The sequence below is a fragment of the Ambystoma mexicanum genome, chromosome 8, assembly GCF_040938575.1.
Source record: "Ambystoma mexicanum isolate Mex_15411 chromosome 8, UKY_AmexF1_1, whole genome shotgun sequence".
NCBI lineage: Eukaryota > Metazoa > Chordata > Amphibia > Caudata > Ambystomatidae > Ambystoma > Ambystoma mexicanum.
This window is the reverse complement of record NC_090929.1, coordinates 623,667,698-623,692,842: the sequence shown is the minus strand read 5'-3', so window position 1 is coordinate 623,692,842 and position 25,145 is coordinate 623,667,698. Positions and strand designations below refer to the sequence as shown.

Here is a 25,145-nt window from a genome sequence, read left to right as displayed (position 1 = left end):
GGGCAGGAAGAGAGGGAGTGTTAGGGAGAATTCTCTCTTTAGGCTGAATTTCCTAACCTAGTGAGTCCCCAAGCAGCTTTGCTGGATTCCTAGAGTTTGTTTTTTTCTTCTGCCAAGAGTGAGACTCTTTTTCTCCCACTCTTGGACATGATTTATGGTGTTCCTTTGACTGGTAATGTGTTTTATGGGCTATGGGGTCCTTTACTCCATAGGGTCTCATGTGTTTTTACTATGTGTGTTACACAGCACCCTCTGTGCAATAGCACATGGGTGTCATAGTGACACCCCACCATAGACTCCATACCCTGGGACTGACTACTGTCTCCCAGGGCATGTAAAGTCACCATTGGCTTTGCTAGTCCCAAATTATTAACAGAAACCAGTACAAACCATCATATTGTGGACATACTGGTCGGGGCAATTCGATTGCCCCGGGGTCTGTTTGTTGAGGGGGCACGTCTCCGTCCCCCCTGATCGAGGTTTGGCTGGTGGCAGTGGAAACTACTTTTTATATTCGACCGCAAATATTTTCCTATGGGATTTTCCCATTGTTCGAGGCTACCAACTTTAATTATTTAATTCTCATAGCCTCGAACATACCGCCGGTTTATTTAATTAATATTAATTCTCCGGTTGGTATTTTTTGCCAAGACACTATTCTAAAATGGCGTTTGTGTTCTCTTCTGTGACTCCAACCGAAGTCGAGCCCTTTGTTCCACTTTTTGGCGGGCTTCTCCACAGAAGCCTAAAAAAGTGGTGCCACTCTGTCTGGGTACCACAGGGGGACTGAGTTACCTTGGTAACTCAAGTCGCACTCTTGTGATTGGCCCAAGTGGTGAGCCGGCTGGCTCCCCACTTAGCATGTTTGAGTGACAGATAGGCTGAGTGAATGGGGGTTTCTCCAGCATGGGGTTTGGCATGGATTCACATGCTCATGAATATTCCCCGTCGTCAGGCTGGGAATCCTCGGTAAAGAAAAAAACCAGTATCAGTTTCGTTTCTGATCTGTCTTTCGTAGTAATAACCAATCACTGGTCTCTGCGTCATACTGACCACAGCCAATGACTGCCCTCTACCTAAGCACCGCCTCTGGCAGCCATCTTCAGATTTTTACCGCACGTTCATGTGTTGGGATCCTCGTGCTATTGCTCTCGAGCGTTAGTGCTATTTTTTCACGTTTTTTCTCAAAAACTTCGTTTTTTCGGTCAAAAGAGCCTCAAGCTCCACCGACTCTCCATCCGATCAACGGGGACCCGTTTCGGATTCGTCTGCGCCCCTCAAGGGTGAAGATTTCGTCGAGCTACGCTTTTGGAGGACTCCAGAAGTTTCTCAGGCCCGGCATGGCCCAGGAGAAGGGAAGCTCGACGCCCGGAAAGCTGTTCAGGGTCTGCCCTGGATGCCAGCTGCAGAATGTCTTCAAGGAGGACGAACACTCTTTTTGTCTTTACTGCCTACATGAGGACAAGACGCACGTGGAGAAGAACTGTGCGTTTTGCGGCAACATGTCGGAGCGGACCATGAAGGACCGCCATCAACGTCTCGCCAAATGGCTAGAAGGGAAGAGCCCGTCCGGCGAGAAGAAGAGGAAGAAATCCGAGCGGTCTTCTAAGACCTTTGAGGACGTCCCGGCGACGGGGGTCCAAAATCAGGCCAAGCACCGCGAGTCCGCTGGCACCGGGAGCGCCGAACGGTCGGGCTCTACGGGCGCCAGGCAGGGCGCACCCTCCCCGGCACCATCAACCACGAGCCAACGCTCTGGGTCGGGTAAGAGGAAGGCCGAGCACCCGGCGACGCTCCTGGAGAGGCCCCGTTCGAGCTCAAAGGCGGAGGGGGAGCGAGGCTGTGTCCCCCCCCTCAAGGATAAGGCGGTGAGCGCACCTAAGGTGGTGAAGGCCTTAATCCATCCGGCCAAGCCCTCTATCGAAACTGTCGCGGCGGCCCTGGCTCAGCCTGTGGAGGCTACACCAGTGGTGGCAACCTCGGGGGCTCAGAGTCTCCCTGCCACCTCGGAGGGAGTCCTCTTTTGTGCCCATCGATAGGACCCCCGTGAAATACCCCGTGGGGAAGAAAAAGGGGGGGCAGGGTGTCGTCGTCGTAGATTCGGCCTCAACCTCGGAGGAGGAGCTGGTCGAGGTCTTAAGCCACGGCCTCGGCGTGGAAGAAGACCGGCCCGTCGGGATGGATCCCGACGCAGGTGACGACGAGGGTACCGACGGGGCCCCTGATCGCCCGTCGGATTCCCCTCTGCCAGCGCCGCGAGACAACTCGGCGGCCATTTTGTTGGCTATACAGTCCTTATGCTCTGAGATAAGGACGAGACTACCGTTGCCGACGGAACCTCTCCCGTCGGGGGACCCAGAACCGGGACCTTCTGGTGTTCCCCCTACCAAGAAAAGAAGGATCCACCCTCCACCTCCTTTTCAGCCGTCGCGCCCCTTCCAGCCCTCCTCCCCGTCCACCCGAGGGGATGATACGGGGACTGACACGGCAGCGACGGGTACGGACGACGAGGTATACGACGAGGATGTACCGTCGTCGCCTCCCACCAGGGCCTCTCCGCCCGACGAGATCGGATCTTTCCACTCCATGATCTCCAGGGCTTCCGAGCTTTTCCAACTCTGCCCTGAGGAGAAGAAAAAGGAAGGTTTCCTTTATCAGCGGCGCGAGGCCAAGAGGAAGACGGTCCTCGCGGTGCCTCTATTGGACGACATTTGGGATGAGGGCCTCACCCTCCTCAAGAACCCGTCCACGACGCCAGCTAGAAGAGATCGGTACGAGAAAAAGTACCGGGTCCCGGACACGGCCCCCCTGTGCCTCCGGGCGCAGCCTACCCCGGACTCCGTTGTCTCCGCGGCGGCCAGGAAAAAAGCGGGGGGGGGTGCGGCCTCCACATCGACTTCCCCACCGGACGGCGAGGGAAAGAAATTGGACGCTATGGGACGCAGAGTCATCTCGTCTGCAGCGACGACGATTAAAGCTGCCAACGCCTTGGCTATCGTGGCCTGATACGACAGGGAGCTCTGGTACAAACTGGCTCCCCTGCTGGACTTCTTGCCGGACGACAAGAGGGCAGAGGCCCTGGAGATCCTGCAGGAAGGTGAGGTGGCTTCGGACCACGCCATTACCGTTGCGACGGACATCGCCGACACTGGGTTCCGCCAGTTGGGCAACAGCGTTTGCCTTAGGCGGCGTGGATGGCTCAAGGCTACGGACTTCCGTCAAGACGTTCAGACCAGAGTCCTGGACATGCCCTTCGATGGGAACAACCTGTTTGGGAAAACGGTGGACGATTCCCTTCAGGCCATTAAAGCGGACACCGAGACGGCCCGGGCCCTTGGAGTTCTGCAACAACGACGGACGCCCTTTCGGAGCAGCGGAGGCAAGGGCGCCTCCAAAGGTTCCGGCGGCGGTTTCTCCTCCTACCGTCAAGCGGCCAGCTCGTCATCTCAGGAGGCCTACAGAGGACGAGGCAAGCCTGGCGGACCCCGCCGTCGTCGCCAAGGACAAGGCGCTAAAGCCTCGTCGAAGCAGGATTGAACCGGCCGGGGGGTCGGGCCCCCACCGAAGCACCCCGGTGGGAGGCCGGCTGGCGAGCTTCGTCAGCGTGTGGGAGTCCATCTCCACCGACCGTTGGGTGCTGGACGCCTTGGCCCGGGGCCACGCGCTCGAGTTTCAAAGAAAGTGCCCGCGCGTCCCCCCCCGTGGCCAGGAAAGAACTTCACGTCCCTCAACTTCTCCTGGAGGTGAAGGCGATGCTCAAGAAGGGCGCCATCGAACTCGTCCCAAAGAGGCTTCGGGGCTCCGGAGTCTACTCGAGATACTTCCTCGTGAAGAAGAAGACGGGGGGGATGGCGCCCCATCCTGGACCTGCGACGTCTGAACAAGTTCATCAAGGCGCAAAAGTTCCGGATGGTCACCCTCCAGCACGTCCTGGGTCAGCTGGAGGAAGGAGACTTCCTGTCGTCGTTGGATTTGGAGGATGCCTACTTCCATATTCCCATCTTGAAGGGGCACCGAAAATTCCTCAGGTTTGTGGTCCAAGGGCGGCATTACCAGTTCAAAGCCCACCCCTTCGGTCTACGGTCGGCACCCAGGGTGTTCACCAAGTGCCTCGCACCGGTGGCGGCTCAGCTGCGCCGCGAAGGGATCCACGTCTACCCCTACCTGGACGACTGGCTCATCTGAGCCAAGACAAGGGAGCTCGCCGTGGTTCACACGGCAAGGACCGTCCAACTTCTCACGGACCTGGGATTCTCCGTGAACTACGCCAAATCCCACCTGGTCCCGCGCAAGACACTCTGTTTCTGGGAGCGAGGCTCAACACAGTGTCCCTTCTGGCCTCCCCGTCGGAGGAGAGGACCAGGACCATCCTGGGCAACGTGCAGCGGATGTTGGTGGCCGACGCGGCCAAGGTGAGGTCCATCAAGTCCCTCCTCGGAATGATGTCTTCCTGCATCTACCTCATTCCCATGTGCAGGCTCCGGATGCGCCCGTTGCAGGAGTTCCTGGACGCGCGCTGGATCCAAACGACGGGCAGCTTCGAGGAAAGGATCACACTCGACGAGAGTTTCCGACGAGCGATCCGGTGGTGGGGCACCCGCGTGCATCTGACGGCGGGCATGGACTTCGAGACCCCAGCCCACCAGGAGACGGTGACCACGGATGCCTCCCTGGAAGGGTGGGGAGCGCACACCGAAAATCTGCACGCAAGGGGCCTTTGGCTCCCGACGGAGAAATCCTTACATATCAACGTCCTGGAGCTCCGTGCAGTGTTTTGGGCCCTCAGGTCCTTCCTTCCGTCCCTCAAGGGCAAGGTGGTGAGGATCTTCACCGACAACATCACCACCATGTTTTACATCAGAAAACAGGGCGGAACCAGGTCCCCAGCACTATCCAAGGAGGCGCAGGACCTGTGGCATTGGGCAGTCGCCCAAGGGATGTTTCTGGTGCCGTTTCATCTGGCAGGGATAAAAAAACACCATCGCCGACTCACTCAGCAGGGAGCTGCGCTCGTGCCACGAGTGGGAACTACGGCAGGATCTGGTGGATCGCCTCTTCCGACGGTGGGGCACACCCCAGATCGACCTGTTCGCGACGGCGACGAACTCCAAGTGCCGGAGGTTCGCCAGCAGGTTTCCCCAGGCGAGGAGCATGGGCGATGCTTTCTCATTCCCCTGGGAGGGCCTGTTCCTCTACGCGTTCCCTCCTTTGCCACTGCTAATCCGGCTCGTCAACCAGCTCAAGAGGTCACGGTGCAGGATGATCCTCGTCGCACCTGCGTGGCCGAGGCAGATATGGTTCCCGGACCTTCTGGACTTGTCAGCGTCCCCGCCAATCAAGCTGCCAGTGGACGCGGATCTGCTCTCCAGGGAAGGAGGCGCCATCCTCCACCGCGACCCGAAATCGCTGAACTTACAGGCCTGGCTCCTGCAGCGCTAGAGTTTGGAGGATACGACATACCGGCCGACTGCAGAGAGGTTCTTGCAAAGGCCAGGGCGTCCTCGACTCTTAAATGCTACGGACACAAATGGAAGAGGTTCTCTGTCTGGTGCCACGCACAGAAGATTAACCCTCTACGGATTACGGCTCCCCAAGTTCTGCCGTACCTGCTGACGCTGGCCAAAGCTGGACTGGCACACGCGTCCATCAAGATTCATCTTGCTGCGATCTCCCGATACACCAGAACCACGGGACGGACGTCCTTGTGGTCTCATCGTCTGGTGAAAGAGTTCATGAAGGGACTGTTCAGATCGTTCCCGCCGGTGAAGGCTCCGGCCCCGGCGTGGGAGCTCAACGTGGTGCTGACCAAGCTCATGGGACCTCCGTTCGAGCCTCTGCACTCGGCCCCGTTGAAGTTTCTGTCGTGGAAAACAGCGTTTCTTGTGGCCATCACCTCCGCACGACGGGTGGGAGAGATCCAGGCCCTTTCCTGCAAGGCCCCGTACTTGACTTTTCACGACACGAGGGTAGTGCTCGGGACGCACCCCTCCTTCATGCCCAAGGTACCGTCGGACTTCCATCTCAACGAACCCTTGGTGTTGCCTGTATTCTTCCCGTCGCCTTTGTCGCCGGCTGAGTGGACTTTGCACTCGCTGGATGTGGCTAGAGCGCTGAAGTTCTACGTGGACCGCACAAAGTGTTTTCGGAAGACGTCACAACTCTTTGTGAACTTTGGACCCGTCAATCAGGGGAAGGCTCTCTCGAAGGCTTCCATTTCCAGATGGCTCTCCGGCTGTATCATGTACTGTCATCGGTTGGCAAACCGACTGCTGCCCGGCCGTCCGAGAGCCCATTCCACCAGAGCGATCGCAGCTACCACGGCGTTCCTTTCTGGTGTGCTCCTGCTGGACATATGCAGGGCTGCTACGTGGAGGTCGACGCACACCTTCACGAAGTTCTACTGCGTCGATCGGGATTCCAGGGAGGAGTCCAGGGTCGGCCAAGCAGTGCTGCGCAACCTGTTCGCCTGAGGTGAGCCTGGTGAGGAGGTAAGATGCTTAATGTTGAGTTTGATGCAATGCTTAATGTTGAGCCTTTGCCACCTCCCGTGGTTGTGCATGTGTGTACTGCTATGTATTCTTTATTCATGAGCATGTGAATCCATGACAGACCCCATGCTGGAGAAGGAACAAGTTACTTACCTGTAACTGTTGTTCTCCAGCATGGGTCTGGCATGGATTCACATGCGAACCCTCCCGCCTACCCCTCTGCGGCTCTTCACTTGGTCATACTGCCACTTCACGTGCTTCCAAATCTGAAGATGGCTGCCAGAGGCGGTGCTTAGGTAGAGGGCAGTCATTGGCTGTGGTCAGTATGACGCAGAGACCAGCGATTGGTTATTACTACGAAAGACAGATCAGAAACGAAACTGATACTGTTTTTTTTCTTTACCGAGGATTTCCAGCCTGACGACGGGGAATATTCATGAGCATGTGAATCCATGCCAGACCCATGCTGGAGAACAACAGTTACAGGTAAGTAACTTGTTCCTTTCTGTATAAAAACAGGGCTTTGGGGACAGGAACTTCAGAAGTCGCCACAGGACCTGAGAATCCGACGAGGGAGAAGCTGAGCCGACCTACCACGACGACACCACCGGTGGAGCCCAGCAGAACCGACTCACCACTTCCCGACGACAGAGAAGATCTCCCGGCTGGAGAGGCTTCTTCCCCTGACTGGTGGGCACAACCAGTTTACCTTTCTTTCTTCGCACCCCAGCCCGGTTTGTGGTCAAACTGCCCGTGCCAAGCACCCCGGCGGCCGGATAGCCACTGACCACTGAACCGCGAATCAATGGACCGCTCCTTGTACCTGAGAAGCTCCGCGGCTGGTTTCTTCCCTTGTAGTGCAACGGACTCCTGTCTTCCTCCACGACGAGATCCTCTCTTCCCCCAGGACGAAGCACCGACTTGCATCCGCTGCCAGGAACAACTGCCCCCGCTGGAGTGTTCTCACCACTTTAAGGTACCGTGTCCGCCAGGCCTCCCTTTCTAAAGATTGCAACAAGGTAATAACTCCTTAGCCTTCTGGACTGGGCTGGCCGCCTTGACCCTCTAACTGGTCCCTTTCTTTGGTCCAACTCCCTTTTTAACCTTTACAAGACTTTTGTGCACTGCAACCGTGTGACCTTGGACACATCCCCTGAAAGTGGATCCGGCCTCTTGAACTTCAACTTCACGGTTTTACTTTGCCTTCCTCTCTTGTTATGTTCTGGTAAGTGTTGGGATCTGTTTCAACTTGTTCTCTGCTTTTCTCTCCCTTTTTAAAACGATCTATTAGAGTGCCATCTACGTTAAGCGCTCACCGCTGTCTGAAAATAAGTGGGGCTTTACTTAAGACTTGTCTAATATTCTTTTAAGGGAGTATATATCTTTTAGTGACCGTGTTTTTGAATTGCTTACTATTAGTGCCTGTGTTTTTCTAGATGTGGTTTTAAATAAATAATTATCTCTTTTACACCAAGCCCTGGTCAGTGTTTACTTGTTCTATCGTGTGCTCTTGACCTATTGTGAAGGTATTACCCAAATTGACCTTTTACAATTGACCTTTTGCAGAATTGACCTAATTATAGTGGTCCTAATTGACCTTCTGCACAATTGACCTTTATATTATTTTAGTTATTTTATATATGTATTGGGCTGGTTTTGGATTATAAATAATATAAGGGGATTGGGTGGGGGGTTGCAGGGGGGTTCCCCCCGCATTTCTGTCCTAATTGACCTTCTAAATTAGGTCAATTCTCCCAAGGTCAATTGTGAAAAGGTCAATTAGTATACAACCATTGTGAATACTCTGTATGCTGCTTAACTCTTCTTGAGGGAAGTCTGACTGCTCAGCCACAGCTACCAAGTGAATCTGTGTGGTACAGACTGCTACCAAGTGGGTTTACTGCCAAACACCTGTAGTCTTAAATCTTTTGCAGTGGTCGCAGAGGGGACTGCACAGGTTTCTGCCTAACAGGGAGGTGCCCAAACTCCTTGTACTTGGCCTCCTTGGTTACAGGAGTGCTTCGAAAGGTGATTGGCTGTCACCCTGTCACCCTGCTGTGTGATTGACAGCTAGGCTGCGAATGAATTGGAGGGACTTGCATAAAAGCCGAGATCTTTTGCAATTAAGGCATTCGACCACTGGACGAATGAACCCCAAGAAGAACTTGGAAGAGAAGCTTGCAGCAACTCCTGGATCGTTGGTTTGCCCGTTCAAGCCCTGTTGAAGTGCCAAATCTCAGCATTTGCCTCTACAACCCCTGCAAAGGACGACTTCTCCCCTTGGTTTGGTGGGACCAATCGACCCCCAAGATGAACTCTCCTGGTTGTACTTCCATTGCTGCGGCAGGAACTGATCGTTTTTAAGTCAGACCTGAGCTCTAGGAAGATCCTCTGGACTCCCTTGTAACAGGACTAACCAAGCCTCAGCCTCTCAACAGAGTGCTGGACCCCAGAAGCAAGGAAAGACCACAAGGTATCGGAGAACCGCAGCGGTGCTATTCCTGAGAAGCTGAAACCGCGAAGTGTCGCTGATCTGAAGTTTGCCCATTGCTGCTGCCGACTTTCGAATTGTAGTGCAGGAGTCCCCAGACGTCCTCCCTCTTGTCCCCACGACTGAGGCCCAGGAACAGGATATGCAGGACCTACAACAGCATACGATCTCCCACACAGCGTTTACTTAGTTTCAGGAATGCATTGAAGCAGCGATCTGTTAACTTGAAATAATATTGTCAACTGCGAACGTATTTCATGGAATTTTTTCCTATTTGACCACTCGGCCAGCAACCTATTAACTAAATGGGAAACATGGTCCTACCTCAACATCTGTTTTACTGAACACAAGAACAAGTGTCGATCAACTCCTTTATCACTCATGGATATGTAGAAATTCTTTGAAAACATCCTCAACACGTACATGCATATGGCCGAAGGAATGTGTGATGCCTTGTTGTGGAACTCTGGCCCAGAAATGAAACAGATGTGAACCGAACACATGAGCCTTGACCAAGAAGTGTAAAGAACACAAGAAGACTGAATGGTCACTACATAACAGACTGTTGCTATACAAAAATTAAATCCTCTAGAATTTCCTGGAATTATGAGAACTGATAAAGGAAAGAAACATGTTGGGTAGTGTGGATTGTAGAATGAAAGGATGTATGAATGACATAAGTGTGAATGAGTAGAGCACTATATTTTGGGGAAGTTAGAGTACCGAGTTAAGACAGGAGAAGACATAAAAAGTAAATGAAAAACTGAAAAACTTGTCTTCTACCGATGAACTATTTAACAGCAGAGATAGGTATTAGAAAATAGAACGTTATGTAGAAGTTGTCTGTGGTCAATGATACCAAAAATAATGGCAAATGTGCAAGAATTGAACTTAGACAAAAGTGCAAGATGTTGTCCTTGTTGAGATAATTGTGAATGTATTTTTTAGTGGTGTTTTTATTGAGCGTAAATAAATTGATATTTTTGATTAAAAAAAACTGTTTGGAATAAATATGTTGTAATCTAATGAGTTAAACAGCATGCAGGACTGATTAAGAAGAAGGTACTGGAGAAATAAGGGACCCTTTAAGCATTAGTGTGGTATGTTTAGTGGTTTTGACGTTTTGAGGGTTGTCTTAAAGAGGTCCAGACAAATATTCCCTCTAGTCTCAGTTTTTTTTCAAAAGGACCTACAACAGGAACATAAGCCAGCTGGAAGCTTTTCTTCAGACCTAAGGTACTGTGAACTAAGGGGTACTTGCCTCCTGTGCTGCATTGCTAGCTCTCACTTGAGGCTTGACTTGGCTGCTTTTTGCAGAGTTGCTTGCAGCTTTACCCATCACAAGCCTCCCAGTTTGTGGCCCAACCGTGATTTCATTTTCTACAAAGCTCTCTAACATTGCAAGACGTTTTGCTTACCTTCAAGTAGTGCCTCAGCTCCCCTAGACTTTGCTCAATTTGCATTGGCTGTCCTGGCTCTCTGAAGACAATTCTAACCCCTGACTTTGTGTTTTGATCTGTCCCTCCAAAACATCATATATTCTTTACTTGTATAGCTGGGAAAGGGTTAATCTACATTGCATTGGTGGGTTCAAAAGTGCTTACCTGTTTGAGAAACTTGTTAACCATTGTTTCCTTCCCTAACATTTTCCTTTTGCCACCAAACTCAGTATTGCTTTAAATATACCAGTGTTATATCGTGTCCTAAAGAATGGAGGTCACCTCAGGGTATAGGAAGTCTGTGTGCCATCCCCAAAGGGTATCTACTGATTTATTGACGCAAAGTGTATTTTGAAGAATATTTAAGTGTTACATATTTGCTCCCTTCTAAAAAAGGCTTATTCAAACTGACTGTTAAATTAATAATAATTTAATCATGAAACCTTGAAATAAGTGTTAGTTGGATACTTGTCACTGTGAAACGTATATACCAACCCTACAGCTCACATTGACCCCTCTTGAGATAAGTCTGGCTGCTCAGTCACTCTACCAACTTGTGTAGTACATGCTTGTATCAAAGGTTCGGTTAACTATTGCCAAGAGGACCATGCTGGTGCAGTCTCCCACAGGGCACTGCATACAATCTTGCCTAGCAGGGTCTTGCTTGGATTCACAAACCTCCCTCCTTTCCCCTCTCTGGCTCTTCTTGGTTCATAGTACCACTTTGTGTGCGCTCCCAAATCTGAAAATTGCCACCGGGGATGGAGCTTAGGAGGACGAGTGGCAGTAGCTGGTGGCAGTATGTCCCAAAGCACACTGATGGGCTATAGAGGAGATGAGCAGATTTTACGTTTGAAGCTAAACTGCTTTATTTTTACAGAGGATTTCCAGCTTGACAACAGGGAATACGAGTATGCGAATCCATGCAAGACCCTTGCTGGATGGAAAAACTACGATCAACATTGTTGTGATTTACAGAACACCTAGCTCCAACAGTCACCCTGAAATAGACAACCCGCTACTTCTAGCCCCACTAATTAAACCCCATACTGAATGGATTATCCTTGGAGACCTCAATCTAGTCTTCAGTGACGACCAAGACCATAAAGGTGAAGCCCTACAGTCGGCACTCAGACGTGAAATTCTCCTAACTGGTGAATGCTCCCACGCATGTCAGGGTAGAACACTTGATTGGATCCTCTCACTCAATACCAGACTATCTATCGATACAATTACTCACCTCGGCTGGACGGACCACCACTGCATAGAATTCACCCTCTTGAGTGATGAACCTAGCCCTCCTAAAACCAAAGCATTGGACACCTACGAAGCTAGAAACCCCCGAAAGCTCACTGTAGAGACTTTGACCCCATTCTTAACAAAACACTAGAAACCAATCTGATCACCAGCAAGGACCCGAACACTTTCGCTGACGACTACTACCATAAATGCCTCACCCTCACCATCGACGAAGTAGCGACAATAACAACCAAAACGCGTTGAGCTGATAAAAAGACGCATTTCTGGTTCGATCAAGAATTAGGCTTGCTTAGAAAATTCAAACGCTCCCTTGAACACGCCCATAATAAACACTCTACACCTGACTCTGTCAATGCCTACAAAGAGACTAACAAAACGTATGAAACCGCTGCTTATTATTACCCACATGTGTGGTGCTCATTTATCGACGTCGGAAGGATGAAAGGCTGAGTTTGGCCCTGCCGGGACTCGAAACTGCATCAGCAGGCCCTGCACTGATGTCAAAGCGAACGCTCTACTCGCTGTGCTATCTGACAGGCAATGCCTCTTTGGATTCTAAATAACGCTTCTCTATCCTCAGAGTTAGAAAATCCCACCCCAGCCACGACCCTGGCTAAATCTAATAAAGATTGGAAACCATTCTAACACCCTATTCCACTTTATGCCGTCACCCAAGAACTAGTACTTGATACCATCTCCAAGCTAAAAGCCTCCAATTGCAAAGGGGATAACGTCCCAGCAAAAATAATTAAAGCATGTGCCTCCACCCTCACCCCACCATCACCAATTTTGTCAAAGCTTCCTTCAACACTAACACAGTCCCAGCCAGCATCAAAGAAGCTTGGGTTACCCCACTTCTTAAATATAAAAAATAAATTAAAAAAACTTTGGATCCCACAGTTATCGCCAAATTACAATGGTCCCCTTCTTAATCAAAATCGATAAAATAGCATACACACAAATCCAAACTTGCCTCAAGCAAAACCAGCTCCTTTGAAACCAGATTGTCTGGTTCCAAGCCAAATCATAGCACGGAAACAGCCCTTCTGGATCTTAAAATCCAGATGGACACTATCAGATTCAGGTAAACTCTGTATGCTCTTGCTGTTAGACCTATCTGCAGCATTTGACCTCGTGGATCACGATAAACTGCAACTCACTAGCTAATTACTTCAACTTCTCTAAAGATGCCACTATGTGGGTGAAATCCTTCCTAGCCTAACGTACCTCTAGAGTCTCTATAAACAAAGCCGCTGCTGACCCCATCCCTGTCCCCATTGGGGTTCCCCAAGGATCATGCCACTCTCCAACTCTCTATAATGCCTACACAAAGCTACCCTTCTCTGCATTAGACAACCTGGGTGTCATCTACACTAATTTTGCAGCTGACACCCAGATCCTTATACCTCTATCAGGTAACTATGATCAGGACACATTGACCATAAATAAAATATACGCCATCATCCAAAATTGGATGGCTTTGAATAGTCTGTCTCAATGATGAGAAGACAGAACTTCTCATCGTGTGATCACAATCTAAAATAGCTGCCCTCCATGCCGACTACTCTTCTATCAATATTGACGGCACACTGATTCAAGTACTAAAGCAATTAAAAACCTTAGGCGTGTATCAAGACGCCAACCTCACCATGACCAAACACATTAGCACCCTTTCATCATCCACTGCATATACTTCTAAACTAATCTCACTAAGCAGACAATTCCTGACACCCTCCAATTGCCTCACCCTGGCTAGTGCTCTGGTTTTATCTAAGTTGGATTATTATAATGTACTCCTACTAGGCACCTCCAACACCAATTTCAGCAAATTGCAACTTATGCAAAATAAAGTTTTACGAGCAGCATTAGGAATATAAAAAATTCGAGCACATCTCCAAGATTAGAAAGGATGCTCACTTGTTACCCATCAAAGCCAGAATTATCTTTAAAACACTTTGCATTATGCACAAATCTCTCGCCAAAAAAGCCCCCATCTACCTTAACAACGCCGTACAGAAAAAAGAACCTACTCGATCACTCGGATCCAATGACAATCGACTCGTAGTGATCCCCCCCTCCGTTACAAAAACACTAGAGCGGGGGGCAGTGGCTTCCACGTCCTTGCCCCTAGACACTGGAACTCCCTCCCCACTAGCATCCTTCACAGGATTTAAAAAACTGCTAAAAACCTAGTTATTTAACCAATATTTGCATTATGTTTTTCTGCTGAACTTGTAAATATTGCTCACAAGTATAATGTATGATCCTTGTTTGTAAATAATCTATGTATTCTGTTCCATGTACTAGGCATAGGCATTACAGACACAGCACTACGCTGGACCAAATCATTCCTAGCAGACAAAACCGAAACCGTATGGATAAAACCTTTCAAATCAACTCCACGAGTTAACGACTGTGGAGTGCCGCAAGGATCCTCACTATCTCCACTATATTTCAACATATATCGGACTCCAGTCATCAGAATCTTCAAAAAATACATTGCATGCTACAATTACGCAGATGACACTCGGGTCATCTACAAAATCAAAGACACCGATGCTGACCACTCAACCCTAACTGACTTTCTAAAAGTCTTCAACTGGATGGTTGCTAACAACCTGAAAATCAACCCAGGAAAGACAGAAATCATGATCGTATCCAAAGACCAAGAGAACGAAACCACCATCCCATGGCCCACGGAAATGGGAAACGCACCAACACCATCGAAGGTAGTAAAAAATCTGAGAGTCCTGATGGACAACACCCTAACCCTGGAACCACAAATAAATGCAACCGTGAAGAAATGCTTTTTCCTCCTCCACAAAAGAAGAATTCTACCTTTCCTCTCCTTCACGCACAAAACACTCCCTATCGTCGCCCTAATCATGTCAAAAATCGACTACGCAAACAGCCTCTACCTCGGAATACCAGAATACCTCCTGAAGAAACTGCAATGGATCCAAAATGCAGCAGCAAGACTACTCCTCAAACTATCCAGAAGAGACCACATCACTCCAGCCCTAAAAACACTAGACTGGCTCCCAATAAAACATTGCATCACCTTCAAAACAATGTGCATAACGCACAGGGCAATCAGCGGACAAGGAGCAGAATTCCTACAAAAGAAAATAAGTCTACAAACCATTGAGACACCTCCGATCAAGCAATGAAATCCGTCTGGAACTCAAACCATACCTTAAGAAAAAACTTGGAGGCACCTCCTTCTACCACTTAGCCGCAAAAACCTGGAACAACATCCCAAAAGAAATAAACACTGAAGATCACCTAAAATTCAGGAAATCACTAAAAACCTGGCTCTTCAACACCACAGACTAAATCTGGAAACCAGAACCGAAAAAGGATGACTAAACCGGAAAGGAGACGGACATCCCCAACCCGAGAGGGTAACTCACACGGCACCTGGACGGCTGACACCGGACATACTGGAACACAGGCGGCACGCTTGGAGACGTCAACTACACCAGACAATCCAACCAACAGTATGCCCGCCCTTAGTTACCGCCAGGTACCACAGTGGTATGGAATTGTCGAGATATTGGCAATCAACACACTACATGAGAGGTTGACATTGGCAGGTGCACTGGCCACAGGAGTATGAAGGGAGAATAAGGGGAGCTGTGAGAGAGCATGTCAGAGGTGGGGGCCAGAAGAGTAAGGAACCTTATATGCCAGTCGGACCCAGATCTGGACAGAGCCGCATCAGGGGAGACACGCAAGCCGAGCACCTCAATTCGAGATAGAGACGCAAACTAACCAACCCTACTAACAATTTCCCATTCTGCATACACCTCTCAAACTCCAAACCTACAGCACAACAAACTTCACTACACTGCAACAACAAAACAAAAACAGTCTTGCAGAACAGTACATGACAACTACTGGCCGCAAACACCCCAGGCCCAGCCAACGGACCCACCGGGCTGAGGCCGCCAACAGCACATCACTGCTCTCTTGCACTTTTCCTGCTTACTCCCACTAACTCAACCTCCCCTCCTCTTCCAGAACCGCCAGAGCGCCAGGGGACCACTCCGGTGGTGATAGTGCGCGGTACAAATGTCCTTTAGCATTAACATACTATGTAAAACCAATTCCAAAGCTGTCTGTAACCACGCCGTGATACCCCAGGGTCTGGGCGTGTAATAAATGTAAATGTAAATGTAAATATAAATAAACAAGAGTTACAGGTAAGTCACTTGTTCCTTAAAATGCTTAGTTTGACAAGGAAGTGTCAGTTATCCTGTTCACCAAGTAGGATGGCTTCTCGGAATCCTCCCATAGGGTTGGTTCTGAAAACCCATCTCAACTGTACTTGGGCAAGAACAAACCTATTTTCAATGGTTCAGGATAGTCGTTCTGTAGTGCAATTCATGAACGCAATTTGAGTAATAAACTTTTCTAGAGGTTTCCTTTTCAGAGAATCTCAAAATGTAAATGAGCCTTTTTGGTAATCCATTAGAAAACTGTTCAAAACTGCATCTAAATGTTTGTTTTAAAGGGTGATCTGGTCCACCATTAACTATATTTTAATTACTACTTAGGTCAAAGGAAAGGGGGCTTCTGGGAGCTTTGTTGTTGTGGCAAATGCTGGAAAAACAGCCAAGAAATCCAAAGGACGAAAGGTAAAGCATTACTTGATGTTTGTTTGGAAATGAATTATGATTGGCTGTAGCCAAATTGTTAGATGTATATGATGAAGTTGTAGGGAGTTTTGGGTTTGGTAATACAGTGAGTTTTGTGCCCATTGATCAACAGTCTGTGCTTTCTGAATGAAGTTTTTAATTACCATTTGGAATCAACGGGACTTTGAGGAAGGTTTGTGCACAATGGACTTGACACTACCTTGTCCACAAACCTCACAAATGTTTGTTTTAGCCTTTTACCTAGCTAGATTTTGCAGAACAGTAGTAATGATTTGATCTCTGGCAGATGGTTTACTTGGCATGTTTGATCTACATTGAAATGTTTACTTTTTTGCCACTGTTACTCTAATATACACCAGGCACTCCTTTTTTTTGTTTTTCTGAACCTGTGTGGACTTTTGCCAGTGAGTGAACTGTTTTCGTTCCACTTACTTGCAAAGCTAAACTGTTCTTGTGCACTGACCAGTCCCTCTGGCAGGGGTCTGTTACCTGTGGCTCTCGATTTGTCTTGGACTACAACCCACATGATGACTCACCATTGAATATGCTGATTAGGGCTGAAGGGAGTTTATCCAAAACATCTGGAAGGCCAAAGGCTGCAGACCCATGCCCTACGGGTATTAGTGAGTTTGACTTTCTTCCATATTAAAGTTCTTTGGTTTATGCACCTATAACCTTGCTTTTAGCAATTTTGTGGTTATTTGCATGCTGTAGCCAGGATGGGGCTGGTGGCCGCAGATACTTTTATAGTGTTTACTTTTTTATAATCTGTTGGGAATTATTCTATTTTACTGCACCTTTCCTTCCATTTCTGTGGACCCCCAAACGTTTTGCTTTTATTTTTTAATCTGACTTGTGCTTTTTACTGTGCAGTGTAGGCTCAGCTTCACTGCACTGACCTTTGCTAATCTGTTATGCGTAAACTGACATGTCATTCAGGCTGTCAGTACTGCGAAACATTGTTTCCCTTAGTCATGTTACTTTGTTACTACTTTTAGTAACTTATCACTTATGGTCATTTTTTTTATCATTGTACAATGCAGTACAATGGGGTACACTTTTTGTTTTGCCATAGACTAATGTTTAGAGGATTTGTGATAAACCTGCTTGTGCTAAATGGACAAGATGGTGGCAGCAGTGACGTTTTACTATTTTTGGTGCATTTCGTTTTAGCCTTACTGTGTTTACCGCATTTGTCTACTATCTGTGGTTAGTGGTCAAATATGACCACCATGCCGCAAGATTTTTCGCTTGTCCTAATGGACTTCTAGTGCCCGGGAAAGCAGAGGCATTTGGTGGGCTACTGGAGGGCTGTGTGCATTTGCTGGCTGGATGTGGGCTGGTACTGTCTGGTCCCAATCCTCTGCCCCGTAAGAGATTGTAGGATGTATGGTGTAATATCACAATCCGCTCCACAAGCAGCTTATTGTCCATGAGCTACATGGATGCTGTGACAAAAATAACAGGAACCATTAATTAAAATAGCAGGAAAATATTTGCCCACTCGCCCCTGTTATTGATCTCACTAACTTTGTGTGTTCTGCTGATGTTGGATAAAGGGGAATATCGTTCTCCTAACCAACCTTGTTCAGTGAGAATCACGGTACGGGTCATCCAACTACAGGTAATGCTGAAAGTAGTATGGTGTCATATTAGTCAGTCAACCTAATTGCTAACGATTCTCAAAACACATGCGGTACCATCAATTCAATAATCTCACTCACCCTCTTTTGTTAGATGCCGCTGATGCAGCTCGCAGTGTAGTAAATGGCGTCTGTGTCCCTGGTAACCAGACCAGCCGTGTGATACGATCACCCAGTGTTGGTCCGTACTAGACAAGGATATTGGTATGTTATAGTGATGGCTATGCCCAGTAGCATTCGATGGCCAATTCTCAGAAACAGGTTCTATACTTGACCAAATGCCGGTAAATCCCTAGTTTCTGTGCTCCCATTGTCAATGCTGGTTCAGTGGCATATTTCCACCAAGTCGGATTATATGGGGATAATGAGTACCACAATCCTTCCTTTTTGTATAATAGTAGTTTGTATAAGGGGTCAACATCCAGTTGGCACACATGTGTCCAGCCAAAGTGTCTCACGTTTATTTAAATAAACAAAAGGGTAACCATCCGCCTGTATTCGTTTGTACATATCTGGAGATTAATTGCCAATTCACAATGTTGTAAATACATAGATTATGTTTAATACAATTGTACCCTTTTACACACATGTGTATCTGAACCATGTTCCCCGTGTCTCTACACCATCTAATTGAGGAGACCGTTACTTCCTGCTAAAAACCAAAGATGCCTGATTACTGGACGTCATTCAGGCAGTTGTAGTCCAGGTAGTTGTACACAAATGACAACACCATAATGGAGCCATTCTATAAAACATCCAAAGCCCATAAACAATAACCGCATGTTTTTGTATTATATGAATCAATTCAGGTAACATTCTTCATTCAGACCCTTCAACTGGACAGTATCCAGTAAGTACCCGTAGTGGGGAATATGGTAAGGATTAAATGGGGCATGTAAGTGATGGCGAAGTGTGTGTGTGTATTACTGAGGCTTGTGGAATCTACTTGGATCACATGCTGTGCATGGGCTGACATCTAGTGGAAGCTGCAGAGTATTAGTTTGTTTTTTCGAAACTCGAAAATGGGCGTCGACACAGGGCGTGCTAGTAATACTATCCCTAGTGTGACGTCCACTGTACGCATTATCCATCGCGCGTGTAGGACCCTCAGATTGTTTTTTTTCCCGCCGTACTTGACGGAAGCATTCCGCGGAGTTCCCTGGCTTTCAGCCATATTTTTCTAAAAATCAATAATTATTCCCCTTTTCTCCACTCCCACGTCGAATCATCGAGGTTCGAAGTTCGATGCCGGCCCGGAAAAGAAACAAACGGCGAGAGCTGCACGACGGACTTTGGGCCTCGGAAGGCTGCTGGCCCCGGCCTGGCTTTGGAAGGCCTCTGGCCTCGGGCCCTGCAAGTCGGGAGAGTGGGGGGTGGTAACATACTCTACATTCGTATATATTTTCCAACACACTAGCCCGCTGCCACAGGGTGTGTATGGAGGGTACCCCTTTCAAATTCTGCCCCAAGTGCAACCGCAAGTATCCTTGGGTTGACAAACGCGCCACCTGTAACCTCTGCTTGCCGAGGGATCACCCCGAGGTGATCTGCAGAGCGTGTAACTGTTTCAAGGCTAAAACACTAAAGGAGCGCTTGACCAAACGCTGGGCCCACTACGCCAGGCAACGCGAGGCCATGGAAGCGGAGGGCGCCTTCAGTGATGGCAGCGACGCCGTACTTTTGGACGGCAAGGGCAAAGAGGTGTCGGAAGACGCCCAAGCGCAAGTCCCCGACCTCGGAAGATTGTCCGGCAGGGCAGTTATGGGGAGCACACCCGGTGACACGAGCGCTACCCACACCACTTCTACATCTAAAAACTCAAAGTTCAACCGAGACTCGACGCGCGTGTCGAGTTCTCAGAAACAGGCATGCAGAGAGCAGTCCACAGATTCGGTGTCCTCTGGGCGTTCTCAGTCAAGATCGCCGCACGTCACCAGGCAACCGTCCACAGTTGCCAAAGGTGCCTCACTCACCAAAGTCATGGAGGTACGCTTGTCAGACTAATCCGACCTCCACCCCCAGCCCGCACACCAGACATCGGCTCCGGCAGCCCATTCGGCGTCTGCCTCCGAGTCTCGACGTGCACACTCTAAAGTAATACAGTACCCCCGAATGTCGACGCCAGGTGTCGGATAGCTCAAAGAAGGTGAAAACACCATGGAAACACTCTTCTACACAGGGGGAAGAGGGTAAACAGAAGAAGAAGCCATCTCTCACCTCTTCCGCACCACAAACACTTAAGGACAACAAAAAGTCTTCAGATAAGCAAAAATCCAAGATCTGTCCCTGCCCCTAAGTCCAAACTTGTTCCTCCTACTCCTCACGATATGGGAATAGAAGGGGAACCCTCTCATGGAATTGTCATTCCCAACTCCAGAAAACGGAGCAGTGAAGATATAGACAGGGTAATGACGAGAATGCCTTCCCTGGCTGACTGCTACTCCAAGAACCCAGAACACTTCCTCACCTATACCCCTGACGGTGCTACTCCCTCAGGATCTAGGGACCCGCAGCCCCCTGGTAAGAAACCTTGGTTTGAGACTCCAACGCAATGTCTGTCTTCAGGCCCTTTTTACATCCAGCCTTACACCAGTATAGTGAGGATCCACTACAGGATGAGGATCCAGACTTGGTAACATTGGACAACCAAACTGGGGGGGACTATTCTGGGGACGACGAGGACCAAGATGAGGAGGAAGATTACCCAGAAGTCTACAGAATAGACTCCCCTGTAAGCAAAGAACCTCAAGTTACGGACTCTCCAGTCGACAACCAGCCCCTCCTAAATGAGGTCTTGACTAGAGCAGCAGAGCAATTCCGCATAGACATTCACGGAGCACCGGAGGAGAGGGACTTTGCTGAGGAACTAGTGGGAGAAAAGAAACCCATTGCCCAAGCCATTCCAATTCTCAAGTCCATCCAACGGAGAATTGACCCTTCCCTTCTCACTCCTAACCTCGCCAGGGCAATAAACCCCAGAATCGAGAAATTGTTCAGGGCAGCCCAATCAGACCCGCTTTACATAAAGGGTCAACTGAGGCCTGACTCCTTGGTAGTTGCCAACACCCGGAAGGTGGCGGGGACACTATCATCATCTGAGGCTCTCCCTGACAAGGAGAGCAAGAAAATGTACGGGTTGGGAAGGAAGGTAGCCTCCACTTCCGCTCACCAGGCAAGGATTGCCAACTCCACCACTCTGCTGGCTAGTTACAACTGCCATCAGTGGGAGCAAGTAGCTGCCCTCATCGACTACGCAACCGGAACCCTTCAAGGGCCAGTTGGCCAGGTTGCGTCGGAGGGGAGAGCCGTGCCGGTTGCATCCTTAAGGCAACCTTTGATGCCGCAGATAACGCCGGCAGGCTAATAGCAGAGAGCACAGTCATTAAGAGGCATGCTTGGTTAAGACAGTCAGGGTTTAAATCCGAGACACAAGCATCCCTAATCGACATGCCGGTGGAGCCTAATCTACTGTTTGGCAAAGCGGTAGAGGACGCATTAAAGAATGCCAAAGATGAGTATGAGACCCTGGGACAGTTGACCAAGCTCCCCTAATCAAAGAGGCAATAGTAATTTCTGTTGCCCACGCGGCCAAAATTCACAAAGGGGCTCCAATTATTCACAGGGGCAGGGTACTTTATGGTGTAACAACCAGCAGTCTACCCAGAGTTACAGCAGAGGAAATAAGAGGGGCTGTGGTAAGGGTAGAGGCAGCCCCAGCAGAGGCGGCACGCCTCCCTTAAAACAGTGACGCCGCGTTCAGGGTCCCTTCTCACCCATCCCCAGTCCGGGGACGCATTACCAACTTCACACAAGCTTGGGAAGGGATCACATCAGACAGATGGGTGCTGTCCACAGTGTCAGCAGAATACTGCATAGAACTACTCGAGCGTCCCCGAAACCACCCTCCACGTCAAAATATACATTCCTCAGACCACCAGAAGATCCTCCTCGAGGAGATTGTCAATCTTCTAGCAAAGGATGTGATAGAACTCGTCCCGGGCAACCAGGTAAACAAGGGTATTTATTCAACTTACTTCCTTGTGCCAAAAAAAGATCTAACAATGCGCCCAGTATTAGACAAGTATTTGAAGCCCCAAAAGTTTTGCAAGACTACTCTCCAAGAGGTAATCCCCCTCCTAAAAAAGGGGATTACATGGCAAAATTGGACATGAAAGATGCCTATTTTCATATTTCCATGTTCCCAGTGCACAGAAGATTCTTGCGCTTCAAGGTGGACAGTCAGCACTACCAGTTCAAGGTGCTGCCCTTCGGTAGAGCCTCGGCTCCAAGCGTATTCACCAAGGTACTGGCGGTGGTGGCGGCACACCTACACAGGGAGGCAATCCCAGTGTACCCTTACCTGGACGACTGGCTCATCACGGAGGAGACCCCAGCAATTTTCAGATCAAACATTCAAAGAACGATCGACCTCCTCTTCAAATTGGGTTTCTCCATAAACGAGAAAAAATCAAGCCTGGTGCCAAGCACCTCCACACAGTTCCTAGGAGCTGTCCTAAACACTCAAGAGGGGTTGGCCTTTCCATCAGAGGGAAGAATTCGGAATCTACTACTGCAAATTCCTCTATATCAGCCCGGTCGCCAGATAAGTGTGTGCAAAGCGATGCGTTTGCTAGGCATGATGGCGTCATGTATTTACCTGGTGCCCCACGGGCGCATGCGTCCCATGCAAGAATGGTTGGCGAAACAGTGGTCTCAGGCAAGTGGTCAGTGGGACGATCTAGTGGTCGTTTCGCCAACACTTGTACAAAGTCTTCACTAGTGGACAAAAGAACCTGTCAAAGGGGAAACGCTTTTAAGATCCAGAGGTACATGCTGTAGTCACTACGGCCGCATCCCTGTCAGGGTGGGGAGCACACCTCATTCACCACACATCTCAGGGTCTCTGGTCTCACACAATGGCCAAGAATCATATCAATCTGCTAGAGCTTCTGGCAGTATTCAGAGCGCTTCAAGCATTCGAGCGCCACCTGTTGAACCAGTCCGTGCAGATCCCGACAGACAGCACAACAGCGATGTTTTACCTAAACAAACAGGAAGGGACTTGTTCGCCAAATCTGTCCAAGCTTGCCTAGAAAACCTGGAAATGGGCACTCAGACGGAACATTTACCTGTCAACATGTTCCAGGGGATCTCAATTCGCGAGCGGACGCTTTGAGCAGAGATCCCCTCCCAAGAGAACACGAATGGTGTCTACTCGGAGAAGTCGTAGAAGACATCTTCTCACAGTGGGGTTTCCCCACTGCAGACCTATTCGCCACAAGCGAAAACAGGCAATGCCCAGGATTCGCATCCAGGTTGCCCCAGCCAGACTCAAGGGGAACTCCCTGTGGATGAACTGGTCAGGGATGTTTGCCTACGCTTTTCCACCAACCCCTCTCATGAGGAAGGTGGTCAACAAGATGCCCAGGGAATCGATGACGCTCATCCTAGTTGCTCCCATGTGGGCGAGGCAACCGTGGTTCCCACATCTACTCAAGACTAGCAGTGTGCAAACCCATCAGACTCCCGTGCTGGTACAACCTACTGTCCCAGCACCAAGGTCAAACAGTGCATCCTCAGCCCAGCTCAATGAACCTGGCAGCAATGCTCTTGAAGTCATAGTTTGGACATCTCGGCTTACCACAGAGATGTATGGACATCCTAAAGGAATCTAGGAATCTAGGAAACCTAACACGAGGCACTGTTATTTTGATAAATGGAAAAGATGCATTATCTGGTGCCAGAATAAGCATATCAACCCAGTTGATTGCACTTGCAATGTTGTCACTTACATGCTCCACCTGCTGGATGCAGGCCTGGTATTTAACTCACTAAAGGTACATCTGGCAGCGCTTTCGTCCTACACCACTTCCCACAACAAGGTTTCGTGGTGGAAAGTACCAGTGATCAAAGCCTTCATGGAAGGGGTAAAGAGACTCCACCCTCCAATTTCAAACCCACCACCTGGTTGGGACCTTAATGTGGTGCTGGCCAAGCTCATGGGCCCACTGTTTGAACCCATGCATAAAGCCAGTCTCAAACACCTGACCTATAAAACTGCCTTCTTACTAGCCATTAAATCCATAAGAAGGGTCAGTGAAATTCAGGCTCTGTCAGTGCAGGATCCTTTCTTTACTGTTCATAAGGATAAACTGGTTCTAAGAACACACCCTAGGTTCTCACCTAAGTTTATTTCTAAATTCCACGTTAACCAGTCCATCGAGCTTCCGGCCTTCTTCCAAGAACCCAAAAGCTCTGCTGAGGTGAAACTACACACTCTAGATGTGCGAAGAGTGGTCCTCTACTATGTAGACAAGACCAGACCACTATGGAAAACAAACCGTTTGTCTCCGTAGCTACAGGCAGAGAAGGAGATTGTGTCTCTAAAGGTGCCATCTCCAAATGGATAGTCCATTGTATCCAACTGTGTTACTCCCTTTCAGAAAAGACTCTGCCTTTTTGACAGGATTCCTGCCCCTCATGTCCCCAGCCCTTCAAGATGTCAGGCTGGAGCCAGGCCATGATCACCTACATGGCCCTCAAGGGCCTCTCCATCCCTCCAAAGACCCACTTGGAGTCAGACTTTGCGCTTGTGGCACCAGACTCACTCACTCCCATAGAATAACATTGGGGATTGGACTTGTAGTGCATTGATGGGGACAAGATGGATGCCCCCACATACTTCGGTTCCCAGAACTGCATGTGCAGTCTAGTCTTTTGGGTGTGGTTCAGCCCAGAGACACCTGGGATACCCAGAGACTATTTAAGCCACGCCCAGGCTGAGAAACATGCTGTGTTTTCTGCACCTGCAGCGTGACACTTACGTGTTCGGATCGGTCTCCAGTAGGCCTGCATCTTCTGCGCTCAGCTCCTGCAAGAACACAGGAACAGCCTTACCTTGCGGCGCTTCTGCCCATCATTCATCGCTCCTTCTCTTCTGCGGCCATCTTCGGCAGTGTCATTCCCATCCCGGCACGCCGCTTCCTAGGGAAAAGAACAGAAAAAAGGCATTAGTAAGCATTCAGCAAATCTTTGCTTATTTTCAAAGACTGTACGAGCTTCAAACGCTTACCTGAATCCCAGCCGCTCTGGGGGAACTGTCTCCGGAACTTCTCATCCATCTGCAAGAGGGAAAAGACACTCCAGGTTAGCGTGGAAACATC

At 49.2% G+C, this 25,145-nt stretch overlaps 1 protein-coding gene across 2 annotated transcripts in view; it reads left to right on the top strand.

Moving 5' to 3' along the window:
- Positions 1-25,145, top strand: part of HP1BP3 (heterochromatin protein 1 binding protein 3) — a 901,708-nt gene that overhangs the window by 424,927 nt on the left and 451,636 nt on the right. For both annotated transcript variants that reach the window (XM_069610338.1, XM_069610339.1), the window contains exon 6: positions 16,238-16,318. In XM_069610338.1, coding sequence (XP_069466439.1) covers positions 16,238-16,318 — 81 coding nt within the window. The remainder of the gene's footprint in view (positions 1-16,237; positions 16,319-25,145) is intronic.